The 19,701-nt window shown below is 34.7% G+C and overlaps 1 protein-coding gene across 11 annotated transcripts in view; it reads right to left on the bottom strand.

Annotated features, from left to right (window-relative positions):
• LOC106172252 (neural cell adhesion molecule 2) overlaps positions 1 to 19,701 on the bottom strand; it is a 56,203-nt gene that overhangs the window by 25,120 nt on the left and 11,382 nt on the right. For 9 of the 11 annotated variants that reach the window (XM_013552951.2, XM_013552900.2, XM_087001828.1 and 6 more), the window contains one exon: positions 12,411 to 13,187. In XM_013552951.2, coding sequence (XP_013408405.1) covers positions 12,411 to 12,528 — 118 coding nt within the window. In that variant the 5' untranslated portion in view covers positions 12,529 to 13,187. Of the gene's footprint in view, positions 1 to 12,410; positions 13,188 to 13,395; positions 13,414 to 16,173; positions 16,254 to 19,701 lie in introns of those variants that run through there. The other 2 variants (XM_013552887.2, XM_013552912.2) reach the window with 2 other exon arrangements.

Raw genomic sequence — 19,701 nt, 5'->3', positions numbered from 1 at the left:
CATTTACTGTCTGATTCAATAAGTAATTTAAGTAAAACACTTTGTTCGCGTTATTGTTGTTATAGAATAACTCTATTCATAGATAAATCATAGGTTAAGGATTTGAAGTGTGCATTACAGGGAGTGCTGTCACATTCAGTAATGTGATCATGATATGTCATGAAGTCAGTGACTGATTGATTGACTTTGAAAATGGAGAAGTAGAGGATGGCTCTCAAAGATGAAATGATATTCTTGATGAATTGCATTTGAAAACTGCATTCAAATTTTGTTTCATAAAGAAAAGAAACATACCATGCAGTAAAGAATTTCTTATTTTAGTAGGCCTTGTGCATTTTTACAAATTTCATCATTCCATGTGTTGTTAGTGGAAGGTGTAAATTCAACAAGGAAATGGGAATAAGAAGCTGAATCTCAAAGAAAAAAATATTATTTCACATTTTGATAATTTACCACAGCGCATACTCAAATACTTATCTTCACAGATCGACTGAGATATTATATGGAAGAAAAACAAAGAAGATGCTAAACTAATAGTGCAGGAATATATTTGAAAACCCAACAGTCAAGTAGCAAAATCATCAGTCCTTTAGGTGCATGTCACTCAGTTTGTACAAATTCTTATTCAGTGTCCAGTGTGTGCACGCGTCAGCTAATTAAATCGTGCCCCCAGGGATATATTTAAGTGTCTGCAAATTCCCTGTATTGGGTTAAAGGAGGAAAAGACTTCCCAAGCTTATGTGTCCAATGAAACATGCTAAAAATGCTGTCATTAAAAAAGAATGTGCTTGGTATAAAAGACCTCTATATTGCAGGTGTATTTATACTACAAATTTATAGGAATAATACAGTAATAGAAACTGCTATATTTGGGGAACATAGCATGGTATACTACTTACTCAGGACAAATTGAAAAGCTGAGTGAAAATAGAATATCTAGATATAATGGAGGAAAGGGAAATTGAAAATGAAATATTAAAATTGGTTATTGATCTTAAGGAGATCAGGAACTGTAATTAGAAGGGGTTGGTTCATAGGTGATTGCAATAATATTGATCTTTCTCCTGAGTGAATAAGCATGGGAAGTGTGGAAGGAATATCTGATTTGTCTTACATGAGTGAAGTTGTGAAGAAAAACTTTTCACTTGGCTGTTTTTGCTTGTATTTTATTTAACATTTTCTTTGTGATAAAGAATGTGTGCAATTTTAGGACACATGATTTAGGCACCTGAGCACTAGGTCTGGGAACACAATGAATATTGCCAGTACATAAAAAAAAAATCTAATCTTCTAGGCTAGGCATATTTCTTATATACATATCTGTTTTTTCTATCAGTATTCTACTTCATGATATCTAGGGAAATGAGGAGGTAAACTATTTCAAACCACAAATAAAAGGCTCTTTTTATAGCGTAATGACTTCTTTATTGCAGCTACTTTGTGCAATGTCTTATTGTTGTACCTGTGTATTTAGAAAGTAAAGTGTCAATCCAAAGGTATGGGGTGCCTAATGACTTAGAGGGATTCAAAATGGAAATATTTATGCAAAACATTGACTGTCAATATATAACCTGCTGGTCACAATGTGAATGTATAATGGAAAGGCAACAAAAGATGGCCGTGACCACCCCCTTTAGGGAGGTGTATGAAAAGTGACGGGTTATTAAGTCCAGCTTGCACCCATCAATGCCGGATGGTACATGCATTAGATGCATTTTCTTGCAATAATTATCTTTGATGGTGATGGTAGATTAAAATTTGATGGGGGCCATTTGGAAAGTGGTTTTCATAGAAATATGACATTTATTATTTAGAGATTGTGTATATGGCCTGCCAATCAAGAATGATCTCAAAATGTCACTTTACAAAGATGAACTGATTAGGAAGAATGTAACAGATTGTATCATCTGCTGCTGATATTTAGCCAAAAGCTACAGTTTGCAGCTATGACAATAAGCTTCACAATTGATTAAGTGGACTATTTCATCAACATACCTTCATGGGTCAGTCTTTGTACATATCTGGCATCTTTGACTTATTTGTCTTATATCTAGAATGTGTGTTCTTGCTAAAATATGGCCCTAGATATTGTAATTGATATATATATATATATATATATATATATATATATATATATAGAGAGAGAGAGAGAGAGAGAGAGAGAGAGAGAGAGAGAGAGAGAGAGAGAGAGAGAGAGTATAAATGGAGTTCATAACTGCTAAGTACATTGTGATCATTCTCTGTGAAAAATAGAAGATACATTTATATATATGGGCCTTGTTTTGCCAATCTAAGAGCGATAAATCATTGACATGTTTCCCTTATGTGCTACTGTATATATCCCCAAGTTCTTATTTGTGTCTTTACATAATATTGCATTACATCTTTTGTTACTGTATGGTACAGTTGTAAGTGCTCAAAGAGTAGAAGATTGAATATGTTATAGTGTCACTAATCCCATACTTGGTCATTAAAGCCAGTTGTTATTGTGATCAATGTAATGATTTTCCACCACCTTCTTGGGTAAGTGATTATGTCACTGTCATTAGATTTTTACTATACTCTGCTTTTATTGACTTCAAATATTTTCTTTTCATTTGGCAGGCAATACGAGCAATACTAGTACACTAGCAATACTATGAGTAATTGGTTCAAATAATAGTGAATGTACATTAGGACATTAATTGTTTGATTGCTGTGTTGTGTAACTAAATAGTAATGTTTGTTCATTTTCCTAAGTATGTTTTGGGATTAAAAGTGCTTCGGCCTGAAAGATTTGGCTTCTTATCATTTTACTTCATGAACAGTGGTCAAAGCAAACAGTCGTAATCCTGTCTAATGTTTGCCAACTTTTATTACCATAGCAAATTATGTTGATTTACATTGTATATATTCCAAAATGTACTGTATTCATGGATGATAATGCTGTGTAAAGAAATCACTTTTAATGTGCTGTAAAGGAGAAATAAATCACGGATCTAATGTGTAAATTATTAGACTCATTTCTGAAATATTAGAGAAAATTTGGGACCACCGTTCCCCTGAGAAATTCATCATGATATATTGTCCTTGGAAAAACAGACTCAGTCATTCATTAATAACCAGATAATTGATGGTGTTAACTGTGGTGCTCTATTGGAAAACTCCCAGTTTTCCTAATCCATTAAGCATGTCTTAAACTCACTGTTTTAATTAGAAGATTGAGGATGTCCTGGCGGGAGACTCAAGCTAGTACCTCAGTCAGCATAAAGTAGTAACTTATAGTGTTGGGCAGACATTCTTTCTATTAGGCCCATTTTGTGTGGGACAGAACTTGAGCAGTCATTGCAATAATTTGTCTTTGATTAGCTGAGTTTCCTCACAACATCAGCAAAGGAAAGACAAAGTTGATTTTAAAGGGGAAATTTAGAACTTATGCTTCAGACAGCACATGGTCAAGCTGTGATGACTGTTCTTACTTTTACTATTTCACATTGCTGAATTAATTACCAAGTTATTTACCTCTTGATAACTGTTTGGGCAGTTCTCTGTTGTTATATATCTGATTTCAGGGAAGAGAACTCAGACTTGTACGTCACACAGCATGAACCCATGTAATGACTGCTTATACTATTACATAGGACAAGCCTTTCTCTAGTGACATGAGCAAGATGATGGTCAGCATTATGCTTGCTCATGGTGGTCCACTGTTTTGGTAACCCCCCTTTTCAGGTGTTGAGTTACAATGTCATCTTGTTTGAGATATGTTTGGCACTTACATGATGTATTCAGTAATTAGGAAGTATATCTACACTTCGTCATAGGGTGACAGTTAGCCACAACCCATGATCAGTGCAGCTGCACATGCAGCTATCCTGTAGTTACCAGGTGCAGCAATGGAAGATTTATTTTTTGGTTGTGTTTGACATTTTAGACCTGAGCTTATTTCATTTCATTTATATCACATGCCAATGACTTTTTTCTCATCTAATTGCTTTTCAAGAAAAAAATTAAATTAATGTATTTCTCAAAGTACTTTTGCATATGTCTGTATACACTATGCAAAATATCTGAGGTTACAAACCTTTATCCAAGGATAATTCCTGGAATTAAAGGAGACAAATTGCTGCCCCCCCCCCCCCCCCAGCCCCTTTTTTTAAAAGGATAATAACTCTTCGTATGAGATCTATATTTCACAATAAAAACATTGTGAATAACTCATAGAAATATAATATATTCTGTTTTACCATAAAAATGGCAGTTAAAGCTATTATTCTGATATCTGAGCTTGTCTTTAGACCAGGTGACCTCCATTGATGGCTATACTCTGTTATAATCTCTTAAGAGATTTTAACAAAAAACCAAACTTTTTAGAAAAAAAGACAGGGACTAACTTTGAATGTAAATATGGATTCATTAACCATTGGTAAGTATGGGAAAATTGTTTACTCCAGGAAAATTCATTTTTTGGCCGAAACAAGGAGTTATTATCCCTTTAAGCTTAGCTGAAATAATTTTGGACAATCTCTGTGCCCTTCCTTCAGTAACATCACTTCTCAATTAACCACATCCACCCACGTGGTCATGTTACTTCAAAAGCCTTTCATTCAGTAAAGGTATTTTCACCACAGGTGGTCTAAAGGGGCTACAAGTAAAACAATACCTGACAATTCCTTTGTGGAAAGGCAGTGCAAACTTTCAAAATGATGGTAGAATTACTTTTCTTTGTGTCATTAAGTGCTTCTAAAGGTGCATTTCATTCACGTACTTCGGAACTGACTTTAAACTGGAGAATAATGCAATGCATGATCTATAAGATGAACAGGTTTATTTGAAAGGTTTGCGATAATGTGGGAAACTGTATACTGATACCAGCAGGACCTATCAAAGCAAATTTTATTATTGAAGTGATCTATTATATATAAGTGCTGGTTAATGGGTCTCTTTAACACTTTAAGTAAGTCCAGATCTGTTACCACTCTTCACGAAATGAAGATAACTCAATAATAGTTCCATGGAGACATAGTGTACCACTCCATTTTCTTCATGAAAATGAACTGATGTGAGTGATGGGTGGTCTGAATTATTACATATTATTTGTTTGCCATAAATGAAATTAAATATTGAATAGTAAATCACTATATTTTGGCCAAGAACTAAATATGTATTTAATTTTGATAAGCCCAATTTTTAAACCAACTGCAGTGGCTTTTATAATAATGATAGATGTAGAACTTGCTGAAAATCTTTCATTGCAATATATCTGTTAGAAATCATACATCACTGTATCTGGAAATAAATGAACAACCAATAAAATGAAACACAGAAATTCAAGAAGGTAGTGACAATGTGGGGTTTAATGTTGTTCTGATGGGGCTGATGGTAGGATATGTTTCACTAATAAAATAATTCTGATTGCATTATTCCATACATATGGCCCAATACCAAAAGCTAGGATTTGTATGTTTGATTCAAACTAACAAATGTAATTAAGAAAGCGGGGAGTTTTGATTGATGATGACAATGTCATGAAGTTGCTAACTAAAATGGTAAGGTTTAATATCCAGCTCCTGTATATTGGCCATGAAAATCATAGCAGGGTTTAATTAAACCACCATATTGACTTAAAAATGACATGGGTTTTGAACCCAGCTTTGATTGATATGAGGATGCCGAAGGGATTCAAAATGATCAGAAATGTAGACTGGAATAGTGTTTTTGAATCCATTTCCTTTGATAATTATATAGCAGTAAAATGCTCTAGAGGACAGGCATAGAGCAATGATAGAGGGTCGCTGGACATTACACCTGGCCCCTTAGTGTCTGATTGCAATCTGATCATGCTGTCTTCAGTCTCTTAACCACATACTCAGCTATTTTCAAACAAAAAATAATTGACAAACATACTTCCAACAAGAGCATAATCTGATGAATGGGATAATTTGCCAGGCATTTTGCCCTTCAGACAGAGGTCCTCCAAGTTTGTAAAAGCCGTCTTATATTTCTTGTGTAATGTTTCTAGAGAAGTCTATTTGAGGGAGCTACTTTGCGGGTTATATCCATTAATCAACAGTAGTCCCGCCATTTAATTAGCTTCTAAAACCTTAACCAGGGGTGTGTCGATTGTTATTCATGGAGGCCTTATTTACTCTGATTAAGAGAGGAGTAATACAGCCACTTTCTTTGAGCCCATGCTGTGTAAAAGTTGATTAACTCATCACAATATTATTAAGTCTATCAACATTTTATGTAACTCTTTTGCATGGTGATAAGTATGGAATTGAAAGTGGTATAAATAGATGGTTTGAAACCTATGACTAAAGATGTTATTAAGATAAGAATTATTAGATATTAGATATTAGATGTGTTAAAAATATTTGAAAATTTTCTTGATGATTATGTTGGTAACATTGCAACTGGAAAACTGTTTTAAAATGAATGGATAATGGGGTTTTAGATTTGGTGATATATTTCTTTTCTTCTCTTAAGCCTATGTATGTGTGTTAAGCACATGTAGTTAAATATCATAAAACCGGTTTGTGAAATACCTTAAAATTTTTGAAAATTCTTCAGTTTCTTTTTTCTCTAGATTTTGCTATGTTGCATGAAGTTGAGTCAACATTTGATCACTTGGTTTTGTTTGGTATATGTTTCACTCTTAAAAATGAGTGACAGTAGACTGCGTTAACAATTCTTTATGGGCATTAACTTTTCTTCAAAATCACTTAGATTTACAGAATAAGCAACTGTAAGGACTTGCATATCTTAACATTATATAACATGTATTGCATCCAGTTTGACACTGCTTGCTTTTAAGATATTCACCAGCTCTTGTTACATGCAGTAAAACATTTGTCCAACTGTTGAGAGAAGCATGCTTTTGAGACTTATGAGCAAAGTGCAAAATGCCTGGAGCACTGATATTGATACTGGGAGCTTTTAACCCCTTTTTGGAAAACTGCAGACAGACAATACGTGCTCAAACTCCTGAACGAAATGTATGGAATGGTCTCTGTGATCAGAAAAGCCAAATTACCCAGGGGAAAAGACCTGCAATTTATAACATGTCAGGTTTTTCCTGCAATTTTCTCAATTTTCTTTCTTTGTCAGAGCAAGATTATGCAGGCAATTGGAGCTCAGGTATCTGAGACATCTTTTTATCACTATTCTTCCAATTATCATATTGCCTTTGACATTGACATCAGGCATGTTGCTATATGCGATTGTCAGTGAGTCTGATGCTTAGTAAAATTGGATGTTCAGACAAGGCTCTGAGAGCTAGATCAAATGACACTTATGATTTTTTACTTTGTAAATTGCAGTAGAAATGCAGGCTTTTAATTTGTTATTTATATTTGTTCTGTTTGGTAAGTCTTATTTCTCACCACCCAAGATCTCCTAATGTGTCATCAGTGTTGTTTATCCCCAGGCACACTTATACAGTTTTCATTTTGCATTATTTAGAAAATAATTTACTGCTCCATTGTGCCCCTGTTAGATGCCGATGTCATATGTTGGCATCCCTTCTGGCAAATGTAAATGTTCAAATAGGAATAGCCTGAAAAACCACAGCAACTGAATTTTTGCATTCATACATAGAAAACAACAGTAAGTAGCATCACAAAAATTTGATGTTCCTTTTTTAAGCCTGTAGAAAGACTTAATTACTCTGATTACTGGGTCCTACCAGAGGCATAAAATCTAAAAAACATCATGAATGGACAGAAGTGGCAAGCCAAGGCCTAGACTATGCACAAGATGTTCTTTCCAATATATCATGTTCCCAGTTTTGTAAATGACAAGAAATTTTGCACTTTTTTTGTGGTTGTGGTTTACTCCATCAGCTGCACGTTTTTTAAAGGCATTCAACCATGAGGGGTGATTTATGAGTACCTTTGTCCACCTTTGCTCTTCTAGTTTTGTGGGCTGTGGAAGAGTTTGGTTTCCTCAGCCTTATCACTATTATATTATAATGACAAGTGAAGTTGATGTCCGAAAAATAATCCAAATTGTTTGATTGCAGGAAGAGAGGGGGATATAATTACTAGTAAGAAATGTGGTGAAAATTTTCAAGAAAACCTCCTAAATATACCTAACACAGCTGCTGGAGAAAAGTATAAAGTTTCAGTTTAACTACTTGTGAAATCTTCCATATTATGCTTTCCTCGCCTACGGTTCCAAGTGACTGCCCCACCCCTGTTGTCTCCAGTACCATTTACCTCCAAGCACTGTGGAGGAACTGATGGTTTAGTGCTGTGGTGGATGATGTGTTTACTGGCTTACTGACTAAACTGACATTTGGAAAAGCTCAACTATTGTACATATGACTTGAACATTGCATTTGTCAGTTCACTAATTAAATAATGCTGGAAATGATGAAGCTTAACAAAAGTGACAAAACTCAAATAACAAGCTGACTTGAGATTTCTGTTTAGATGTTCAGTACTCAACAAAGATAACGTGGATTTTAAAAATTAATACATTTTAGTGCCTTTACTACCCTACTCATTAAAAAAAAAAAGAAAATTTCCAAACATTTTAAAGACAGTCCATGAGAATTTGGGAGAGCTATGAAAATGTCAACTTGTCTGACATTATTTGCAATGTTTTATAACACATTGACCAATTACTCTGATGAGTTCCAAAGGCAAAGTAGATGCAAAGTAGATGTATATTTTTAAGACAACTTTTTGCTCCATCAATTTTTAAGTTAAAACTCTCTCAATATTTGTTTCAGTCTCTTATTATTCCAACAAGAAAAGGATGAGACATCACACAGGTGACTAAGTCGTTCTAATCAACTTGACTTTGTCATCACGGTAATCAATAGCAAATATCCATCTGTCCAGGTAATGCAATATTTATCACTGGTGGTTGCCAGACCGCTTGGGTTTCTTCTAACTATACCAGGAGCATATATTATATAATACTGTCAGCAATTCTAATTGTCTCATTGAAGATGTTGCCAAGCAATGACTCAACCCAAGAGACAGACTAATTCTCCTGAATTTATCTACCTTTGTTTGATGATTGATTGGTTTTGGTATGACCTAAGGAATATGCTACATGCTGTTACTCTTTTTGCTTCCTTACTCACTAGAAAGTGGTCATTTAATTCATCACCTGTATGAGCTAAATATATTGTGTAATGTATGCCAGGTATTTTATGCATGATATTTGGCTGTGGTCACTTGTGGAGATCACATCATTTATCTTCATACACTTGTAATTTTTATCAAAAAAGCTTTAGTTTTACCATAATTCCTCTTTTAATGATTTAAGTTGGGGTAATGTTTAGTTAATAAAGGTTTTTGAAATGATAAGTGACGACTACGCACATCCCACAAGGTCTCTTATTACATACACACCCACACACCACATAACCACCTCAGTATCTATATTTAATAAAGGATGTGTAGGAATATTGTATGGGTGGCATCAACACCTTAATAATGATAGAGGTCAAGGTTTTGCATTTTATTTCCTAAGAGAGCAGTGGGCAGTAGGTTACAGCTGAATCACTCATTGTTAAGGGATTTTTGGGATTTGGCAAATTTAGTCAGTTGTTTAATTCATTTCCACAGAAAATGGTTATGGTTATGGTTATGGTTCAGGTAGTTATCTAAGAAACTTAAGTATTGATTAGGAGACAAATGTTAAGGTAATACTATTTGTTCTTTGAAATAAAGTAAAAATCTTGAAAATCCCTGGAGTTGACAGAAAAGAAGTTGGTAAAACTAGATTGCACTGTGTCTTGTGGATCAGATGTTTAGTGCTTGGGCTTGATTGATTTGATTCAAGGCAATTTACTTCATTAATATAAAGTGCAAAGTATTTGCCCATAGAATAACAGGCTCTATTAATTTAAGTTACTTCACTAGTCTAAAAAGGTCATACAAAATTTACCCTTTTAGTTTCATGCTTCATTGATTTATCCACAAGAGATAAAATCTCAGTTTGTTTTCAAGAACACATTTTTATTGTTATAAAGGTTTAAAGACTGGCAGAGATTTCATCAAAATGAGAAGAAATTGTAAATCTTGCAAAGTTGTCATTGTTCAAATACTTTCAGTAGCTCAAGTTCAATTACAAATACAGCAAGGGACTGATTTGTAGGATTGGAGGGCTTATTATGAAAGGGCAATGGAGGAGCTAGTAATAGAGATGTAATACCCTAATATTGTTACATAATGCGGTATTAAGGCTTTCAGTTTACCTGTCTTGAATAGAGTTGTGGCTGTTTGATGTATTGTGGTGGGCGGTGAGGTAAGGAGCTCACAAGCAGATGGAAGTAGCTTGATACTGCTCTCTTTAACAAGTGCTAATGGTGGGAGGGAAAAAGGCTGATATGATATAAGTGCTTGTGAGGAAAGACCAGTTTAATACAGTCGTTTTATTGAAAGCACATCAGAAGTTTATTTTTCAAGAAAATCAGTTTTAAAAAGTTTGTTTTTTTAATAAATTCATATTAGAAATGACATGGTGCTGTGGATGTCACCATTTTCCCTAATTCTTATCTATTTCCTTTATTTTGTCCTTGTTCCTCAGAGATTGATTTTATTAGTTTTGCGTGAAAAACACTTCTTTCATGCATCTTTGTTTCCATAGTTACTTACGAGGCTAACAGGTTGGAAGTCATGCTTGATGATCATCTACTCAATGGGAAAGTAGCATGTGATCATATTTCATGAAAAACAATAAAATATGCCTGTTTTATTTTTTGATCCAATGTTACCAGGAATAGACAGTGTTATGATGTAGATGATACCCTTGCAGCCACAGGCACACACTTGTCACTATATACATTATTACCGTAAGGCACATAACAAAAAAAAAAAAAAAAAAAAAATCCCACAAGAGACCCAAGTTGTACTACATTTGGGACAAAAACACTGGAACTAAAGTATTGAAACCAGTGTCAATTTATCGTATTAGACCTAATAACAGGTTAGACTAATTAGTAATAATTGGACGTGAGTCTAATTGATTCAAGAACTTGTGCCACAGCATACAAGGAAACACCCCGCAGTTAAATGCTTGAAAATCAATATGTAGCACTTATCCTATTCTGAGTTCTAAATTTTTTTTTTCTTAATTTTTTTCCATTGACAGCCAACCAATCTAGCACTAAAGTACCAACTTGCTCTAATTGATAGTTCAAACATATTCATTTCTTCACAGCTGCCACAGGCTCCTGACAGTGCCTTTCATCATGTTTTGAAATCTCAGTGAGAATAGCTTTCTTAAAGAATTTTTTTTTCGATTTTCGATTTTAATAATGAGAACATATTTCCTCTCAAAACGTAATTCACTTCAAAACTTTTATAAGTATTACTTCCTTCAGTATGTAATGGAGAATTCTGTAACATGCACATGGGCCCAGTTAATTTGCTAAGTCCCATACAAATGTGTGTATGGGAACCTGGTGGGGTAGTGTTATCATTAGACCTATTATACTGTGGTTTGTAGTTGTGAGCAAATAAGCAATATTCAAATAAGCATTTATAGAATTCATTTTTGATCGATGGTATTATTCAAAAGTATTTTCCTTCCCATACAAGTGTGGTACGATATAGTAAGGCTAAAATAACTTAGCTGTGAATTCAAATCGATGCATATCCATACCAATCTATATATAAATGTACAACTACTACCTAACTGTTGCACATACTGTAGAATTACATGAACTGGCACTTCATGGCCCTGTCTTTTAAATGTTCAATACAGAAATTCAGGCCTGGTGCACTGAATAGCAGAGCAAATTGAAACTGATAAGTTTCTAAATGGTCACCTGTTTAGATGGCTATCTGGGGTAGATCTCTTAGGACAGCATTCAAAACTAATGGACAGTGTATTGCAAACAGTTCTCTCAAGTGTATCTGGTCAGCTATTTTAGCTTTGTGGAAAGTGTATGTTTGCTCTCAGTTTACCCAGTATGGAGATAAGTATAATGGTTCACATGTTAGGCTAAAGAAATTGGATTGATTAAGTTGAGATGCTTTCTTTTCTTCAATTATGTATCCCAACCCACTGTAAAATTGTATTTTCTCAAGTGTGAAAAATGGTAGCAATATAAGACGTGGATCAAAGATCAGAGGAAATTCCTTTGAAGAGATTCGAGTGATATAAGAGAGATGTGTCAGTTCTTAAGATCATGTCTTGTATTGTCAGGTATGAAATAATTATGGGGTCTCTAAATGTGTAATTCTTGATGTAGCAACTGATAAAATTAATATGCTTTTAAAGACAGGTAGCGCAGTCTGATCGTCAATCTATAAATGTCACCATTTACTGCATAAGTATACTAGTCAGTTGTAAATTTAATATGGCCAAACCATAAAACTTATTAGCCAAACTGTGGAGTTGACGCAGAAGGCTAATGCTCACATCTTACCAACCTGATTACTACCGATAAAAGTTAAGTTGCTTACCTGCCCATGGCTGTCCTGTTACTAGTGTCATCAAAGTGAAATAGCAGCATAACCTGGCTGCTGTCAGTCCAATACTACTGACGTCCATGTCTCTGTCCCTGTTCACTGTCAACCACATTTTTTTAAACAGCTACTACTGTACCCTCCTGGCTCCCTGCTTGAACTTGGCTGTCAAAGAAAGTGCTTATGAAAGATCATCAGCCTCAGTATAATAATCCTTGGACATGATGAGTGATCGGCACTTTTTCTTCCCACATTTTAATCTGTTAATTTTTGTGTCCATTAGTCCACACAGTGTCCAGACAGGTGAGTGTCCAGCCAGTCAGGTAATGTCATCTGGCCCCCATACAGGTGTGGTGTTATCCCTGCGGAGGTGTCTAAACAAATGACAGGTCTATTACCTGACCACCGCTTTTAATAGATTGACTGAATTGAGCCCCTTTCTTCTGCTTTAAGGCACTGTTGATTATTCAACCACTATTAATCCATTGAGTGAGTCGTCTGTGCTCGTGGCTTAAGGTACTCCTGCTGCTTAGTGCTAACTGCCCACTGAACTTCTGGCTGGGATGCTATTTGCATTCAGTTTGAGTCTAGCCAATTGCAGCCAAGCTGTGAAGGCTGCCTGTCAATGCAGTGCGTTAGCAAATATTATTGTAGTAAAGCCTACTACTACCTGCTGCTCTTTGCAGTTGGTTAACTATATGTGGCAATAAAGTCTTATTGGACTTGGTTAAAAATCCTCCTTCTACACCACCCTCAGTGTGAAAATGATATAACCTGCAATGAAATGGTAAAATCAATATGATGCTTTTCAAGTAAACTGCCAGTATCAATAAATAAAGAATGCACTGCAAGATATAACTACTGTATCTTCTTTAATCTTCCTTTTTAATTTGTGGGTAACTTCGTATAGACTGGATGATTGCCATTCATCCTTTGTCCCTTTGGTCTCCATACAGCTGTAGTGAGACAGTGATATGTTTACCCCGTGGCCTTGTCACCATTTTTATGCATCTTGTAATAAAGGACAACTCGGCTGGGAAGATATAGAGTGGAATAAGCACAGGCTGTTCTGCTTGATGAAACACAAGTTGTCGGCTTTATTGGGGATTACAAACTTTCCTAGTTTTGTCTCCCCAAGGAAATAATTTATAGATCTTCTCTGGCAAAATGTGAAGAGCAGAAGTGCTTAAAGTGTGTTTTACTTGGAAGGAAATTAGAAAAAGTGTAAAGACATATGAAAGGGAAAACTTGTATGTTTCCTGCAGAGAGCACTTTATAAATGGATATGACCAGGTTTTTGTTAGGAACACTTGCGTGATAAGAAATTCTGATACAATAGTTGTTACAAAACAATTTTTATCCAATTAAAATATATGGTGGAAAAATTATTTCAATATAGAGGTAAGATTTTATCTCTGTTCTAAAAACACATAATGTTTCTATTCAACCAAGAATATTTCTAAAGGAGTCTTTAGTTATATGTTAGTTTTATTCATCAATACACTTTATGAAATACTGCCTTTTATCAGTTTGGCAATCTGAATTGAAATGGACAATTTGAAAAAAAAAATGTACAGGCTGTTATGGTGAACCGATATAGACTGACCTTGTGGTCAAGAAATGGAACCTAAACTAACAACTTGTTGACCTTAGATAGAAATGAAAATATTCATGCAAACAATATATTTTTATCAAATCTTACTTAAAAAGCTATGTATATTATGACCGTGCATGACTTAAGATCAGATAAGGCAGTTCTTTTGTCAAATATTATACATTGAAATAAATAGCATGAGCATGGTGATGTTTTTGGAATTGCAATAACTTGGTTTTTGCTTGAATATGGTGTAGGTATGGTGTAGGTATGACCAAAGTGAGCAGTGCCCTGAACCATATTGCATTGTCTAAAATTTTTATTTTAATTTTGCTCTGTTATTTTTACAAGAAATCATAGATAATACACTACATTGGCTGTGATGAAGACAAAAGACACCCATAAATGGAAAATGCTCTGTAATGTTAATTTTGAGTTCTGTAACCTTGACAGTTAGCAACAAATGACAATGCTGGTATAATGTAATGGCATATATTGCATTTTTTAATCCATGTATATACCTGTGACAGGTTTGTTCAATACAGATGTATAAATGAATTAGTATGACATATATGTATTCATAAAAGATGAGGTACTGTATGTACTTGGGTGTGTCTGCGTATTCTGTTGGTGTATATGAAAAGGATAGATACAGTCTCTCTCCCCCTCTCTCTCTCTCTCTCTCTCTCTCTTAAGGATTGTATTTTTTTAGGTACTTTGTATGAACAAATTTAGGCTTGGTGCCTTTCTTTACATCTATCTTTTTCAGGACTTGAAAGTTGGAATATGATAAAAAGATATTGCTGAAGAAAATCAATTTAAGATGTTATTGAACCCCATAAGTTACTGAAATATATCCAGTGTCTAAGATCCTTGGTAAAACAAAAGCCCCTTGAGAGTCCTGTATGCTGATCATGTACCTCTGCATTATGTTGTTTTTACATCTTGTTTAGCTGTCAGGATGACATGACTAGCTATTTTTTATTTGGAGCAAGACAACTTGATCAGATAATTGCAGACAAGCATTTCCATGGGCTTTACTCTAAGCTCCTGAATAGCAGTTGTTCATTGAATTACAATTTTTTTCACCAGAAACTTGTAGATTTTATTTGTCCAATATTCTGATTGTATTTTAAACAACTAAAAAAGTTACCCTCAGAACATGCTCTATTATTCTAGGTCTTTGTACATGTATACTTTATTTGTGGAAGTCCTCCTTTAATAGATGTTTTTAGTTGACTTATTAATAAATAATCTTAAAGAATATCGATGTATTTTTGTTGTGTAGATGACTATTATATATTTATGATGAATTGCACAATACAATTTCATCCAAAATTAGATAAATGGTGTGACAGTTTTACCAAACATCCATTGCTATCAAAAATAATAAAATTGTAAGAATTGATTGCCCCAGGGGTCCACAGCTATGATGTAGATTATCTTGATGCAAGCTCAGCTCTTCCATCATAAGGTAGACTACACACGTTGATTGTGCACTTTAAAAAATATTTCTGGTATTTCCATTGCTCACTCTCTCTCTCTCTCTCTCTCTCATGTTTGTTTAATTCTCTCTGTCCCTCTCTAACTTCTCTACTTTTTTCTTGGGTATAAGTTTTTTGGGTATAAATTTCTCTCTCCCTCCACTATTCCCACTTGTCAAATTGCAATCCTGCCTTCATTAATTGACCTTTTTTAGAATCAGTCTGCATTTACAGGCCTACCCAACTACCAGACTCGGCACCAAATGATCCCGAATTTACTGGTAGATCGGACCACACTACCCATTTTCAAGGAGTGCGTCAGTACACATTTCACAGCATCATACCCCAGAACAAAATTTGAGATGAGATCCACTACTTTCCAACCCCGCTGAGAATCATCACTGTCACATCTCGTACTAGGCAAGAGCGGTGTTGCGGCTGATACTTCGAAGCGTGTACTGACATACACCTTGAAAACGTGTAGTGTGGTCCAATCTACCGGCGAATTCAGGATCATTCAGTGCCGGGTCTGGTAGTTGGGTAGGCCTGATTTATTTTTTTGTGCATTTTCATTGCAAATAGACATTTGAATCACTCATTGAGTGGTATATGAAGATTGAATTAAGTCTGCTACGGTATGTTTATTATTCTTTTTTGCTTCTTTTTGAAAGAGAATGCTTACCTTGATACAAAAGGCTTTAACAAAACTCTGGTGAAAACAGCCTGTCTGTTATCTTGTTATATTGAAATGATGTTCGCTCTCTTATTAAAAAGAAAAAAAAAGAAAGCCATTTAGTATAAAGAATTATACATACTCACACCAAAAATTTTAAAGTTTTTAAAATACTTCCCTTGGGGGAAATAAATCATCAATACTACATCCTATCAGATTTGAGATTGATTTCATGGTCTAATGATCTTGAAGATACAGTGTGTTACAGAGTCCATGATGTAAAAAAAATGCACTAGCAAGTTGCAACTCAAATCACTCCCACAGGGAAGAACTTGGATTTAGTGTCACAAGTACAGCTTGCATGATCATTGCATGATTCCTCATTTTGGACAGTTATTATGAAACTATATAAGATTCATCATGATGTCTTATCTTTATTTGACATGCTGGTGAATTGCTGTTATCTTATTTATTTTGATGGCAGTAAACTCTTGCACAAATGCAGGTCCTTTATCATTTCAAATATATTTAAATTTTGTATGATGGTTTTTAACTACATGATTGTCCAAGGGTCTGCATGGTGTTTTCAAATGTATAAGTGCGCTCCATCAAGCTTCTTATTTAGCAATCACTGTTTTAGCTTATAGCTCTTCTCATCAGTAAGCAGTGTATAGTTACTCGTTAGATGTATAGATGTTGTCACCATCTATAGTCAGACTCCCGAGTAGTTTCCAACTAATAGTTGCACCACATGCAAACCAAGGTCTCAATGTGACTAACAGTAGGAAAAACATTAGTCATTTTCAATTGTTAGGGTCATTAGGACAGTAATGTTAATGTTTTAGTTCTTTTGATGCCTAATCTGAAAGCTGGGGGAAATTTATACTCCATATAAGGATTTATTACAATGATCTTGGTAGAAAAGTCTTGAAGTTTTTCATATTATGGTACTTGAGATTTATGAGGAAATTTTTTATTTTGATATAAATGAACTGTGTTGGATACTTGCTCTTTTATAAAACTTTTTCTCAAAGAAAAGGAAAATTATTCCTGATTCTTTTTTAAACAAGGGCACACATACAAAAATTAGTTTTTAGGCTGATGGTGTTTTTATTATTATTGGCTATTTCTTTGCTTTTTTCGCCATATAACAGACCTACCATTTTCGTTTTTAGGCTGATGGTGTTTTTATTATTATTGGCTATTTCTTTGCTTTTTTCTCCATATAACAGACCTACCATTTTCTTCGTTGAATTCACATGTATTGTGTTTTTAACAGTAGGTAGCATGGAGAAGAAACCCAAATCAATACTGTTAGATAGAATGATGTGTTTGAGGGGATGGACAAAGGTTTGTCATATCTTAGAAGCAATATCTTGGGGCCCAGGGGATCATTAGAGAGCTAAATAGGCCAGACTGCCACCACTCAAGAGATTTAAGAAGGCTGTTAAGTGGGTGATTTCTTTTTATATGAAATAAAATTGTGGATGAGATTTATTGGCACCTAGGTAAAGAGGGGCATATTAAAGAATCGAAAACTATTGGATCTCAGTGTAACATTTTATAGCAGTTCAGTAGCCAGTGTTAAGGGTCCAAGTATCTTTCTTTCCCCTCTCTTCCTCTGCCCTGCCCCCCTGTAGTATGAAGTGGAGGAGATCTCCCATGTAAAGAGACAACAATACATTTCGATACCCAGATTTGCCCATTCATTAAAAGTTATATGATTTGACTTAATGGTGATGGTTTTAAAATTAGATATATCTGATGGCAAGTGAATTCACAATGACAGAATGATGGATTATACTAGCATTTCAGCATAGATTACAAAATTCTATGCTGATACCACGGGGCACTCTGTGACACAGACTGTATTTTTTAATGGGCACAGCATGACAGAACCAGGTAATACTATCACCACCGATTATTGAATTAATTACTGTATTGAGTCATCTTAGCCATATACTGTGATACACAAGGCCCATGGGTAATTGTTTTATGGCTGATAATTGATAATAACAATAATTTGTAATCCATTTCAAATAGATGTTGGACTTCTGGGAATCCCTTAAAACTGTACCTTTTTTTGCATGGTTACATTATGTTGGTGTTCAATAATCAATTCACAATTACCCCATTCACACTGGCAATTTAAACTGCAGTTAAGGCCTGATTGTACTAACACTGACTGACTATGTTTTTCAAAAATAAAATAAAATAAAAACTGTGGTCTGCTTTCCCTCCTTGCCATGCAAATTAGCCACAATTAAATACATTTTTTCTTATTGATATTATTGATGACACAAGTAAATCAAACATTTTGAACAGCATAACAATTAACCTTACTCAAACTCCAGCCATGTTGCTCATATGTTTCTGAAGCATTCAGGCTTAACAGAAAGTACGATTCGTGAAAGCCTTTCGCTGCTTATTGCTGCCGGTACCAGTATGCTATCATGCATCATTAACTTGATCTTGTTTTAAAAACAATCTAAAACTACCTTTTAGTGTGCATGCGGATATACATACCTAAACTGTTTGTTTTCATCAAAATTTTCTGTCATTTATCTTCTTTTGAAAAAAGATATGGAATTCCTTTTAACTGAACAGTGGTCAACACAAAATTAATTAATTCATTCAAAATATTGCATAATATTACTGGTACTATAAGATGATACATCTACTGAAATCAGTTCATTTACCAAGTTCTTGGAAACACAATGTCACCAAGACAGTAATTTGGAAATGTGTAAAACAAACAAACTTGACAGTAGTCCAGTACTTCATTGGGTGTGGAGAAGAATACTGGTATCTTAATGCAATTACTATAGTATAAGTCAAGTCAGTATTGTGATTCCCTTCAATTTGCATACATTTCCATGAATTTGATATTTTCAGTGGTTCTCTTAATTGCATTTCAGGGCTGTGATGAATTATTCTGACAGGTCTTGTGTAACAAATGAAATTAGGGATTGGATTGGAATTGGTGTGGTTATGCCAGGTATTCAAGCATGGAGAAATAGTGTGAAAGAGTATCGATTGATACCCTGCCTGCTTAGAATAGGACTTCGGACAGCCTTGTAGGGCTCAGCACTAGGAATAGATCTTTCTGTCTTGAAGTAGATACCAATACGTGCCTGATTTTTAATCATATTATTTGTACTTGCATGTAAGCATGATTCTCATGTTGGCATGAAATAAATCTACCAAGTGATAATATTAGTATTTTGATTTTATGGATCAATAATTATATTAGATAGATAATCAATGTGTTGATTTTTTTAAAAAATCTACTAAAAGACATAGGTAATGATTACTGATTGACCTGGAGCAAATTGATGCTTTGATAATCTGAACCAGGTTGTGATGATGTCAGGAGTGAGCCTGAATTGAATACCATCTTCACTGAATTTCTTAACATACCTGCATGCATCTCTTGCTCTCTCTCTCTCCTTCTCTCTCTCTCTCTCTCTCTCTCTCTCTCTCTCTGTGTGTGTGTGTGTGTGTTTTGCATGTGGGCACACTAAAGTCCATCATTTT

Source organism: Lingula anatina, chromosome 1 (genome assembly GCF_051362555.1).
Source record: "Lingula anatina isolate TDL-2025a chromosome 1, LinAna3.0, whole genome shotgun sequence".
Classification (NCBI taxonomy): domain Eukaryota; kingdom Metazoa; phylum Brachiopoda; class Lingulata; order Lingulida; family Lingulidae; genus Lingula; species Lingula anatina.
Note: the sequence above shows the minus strand (reverse complement) of the source record. Positions and strands in the feature narration are given on the sequence as shown.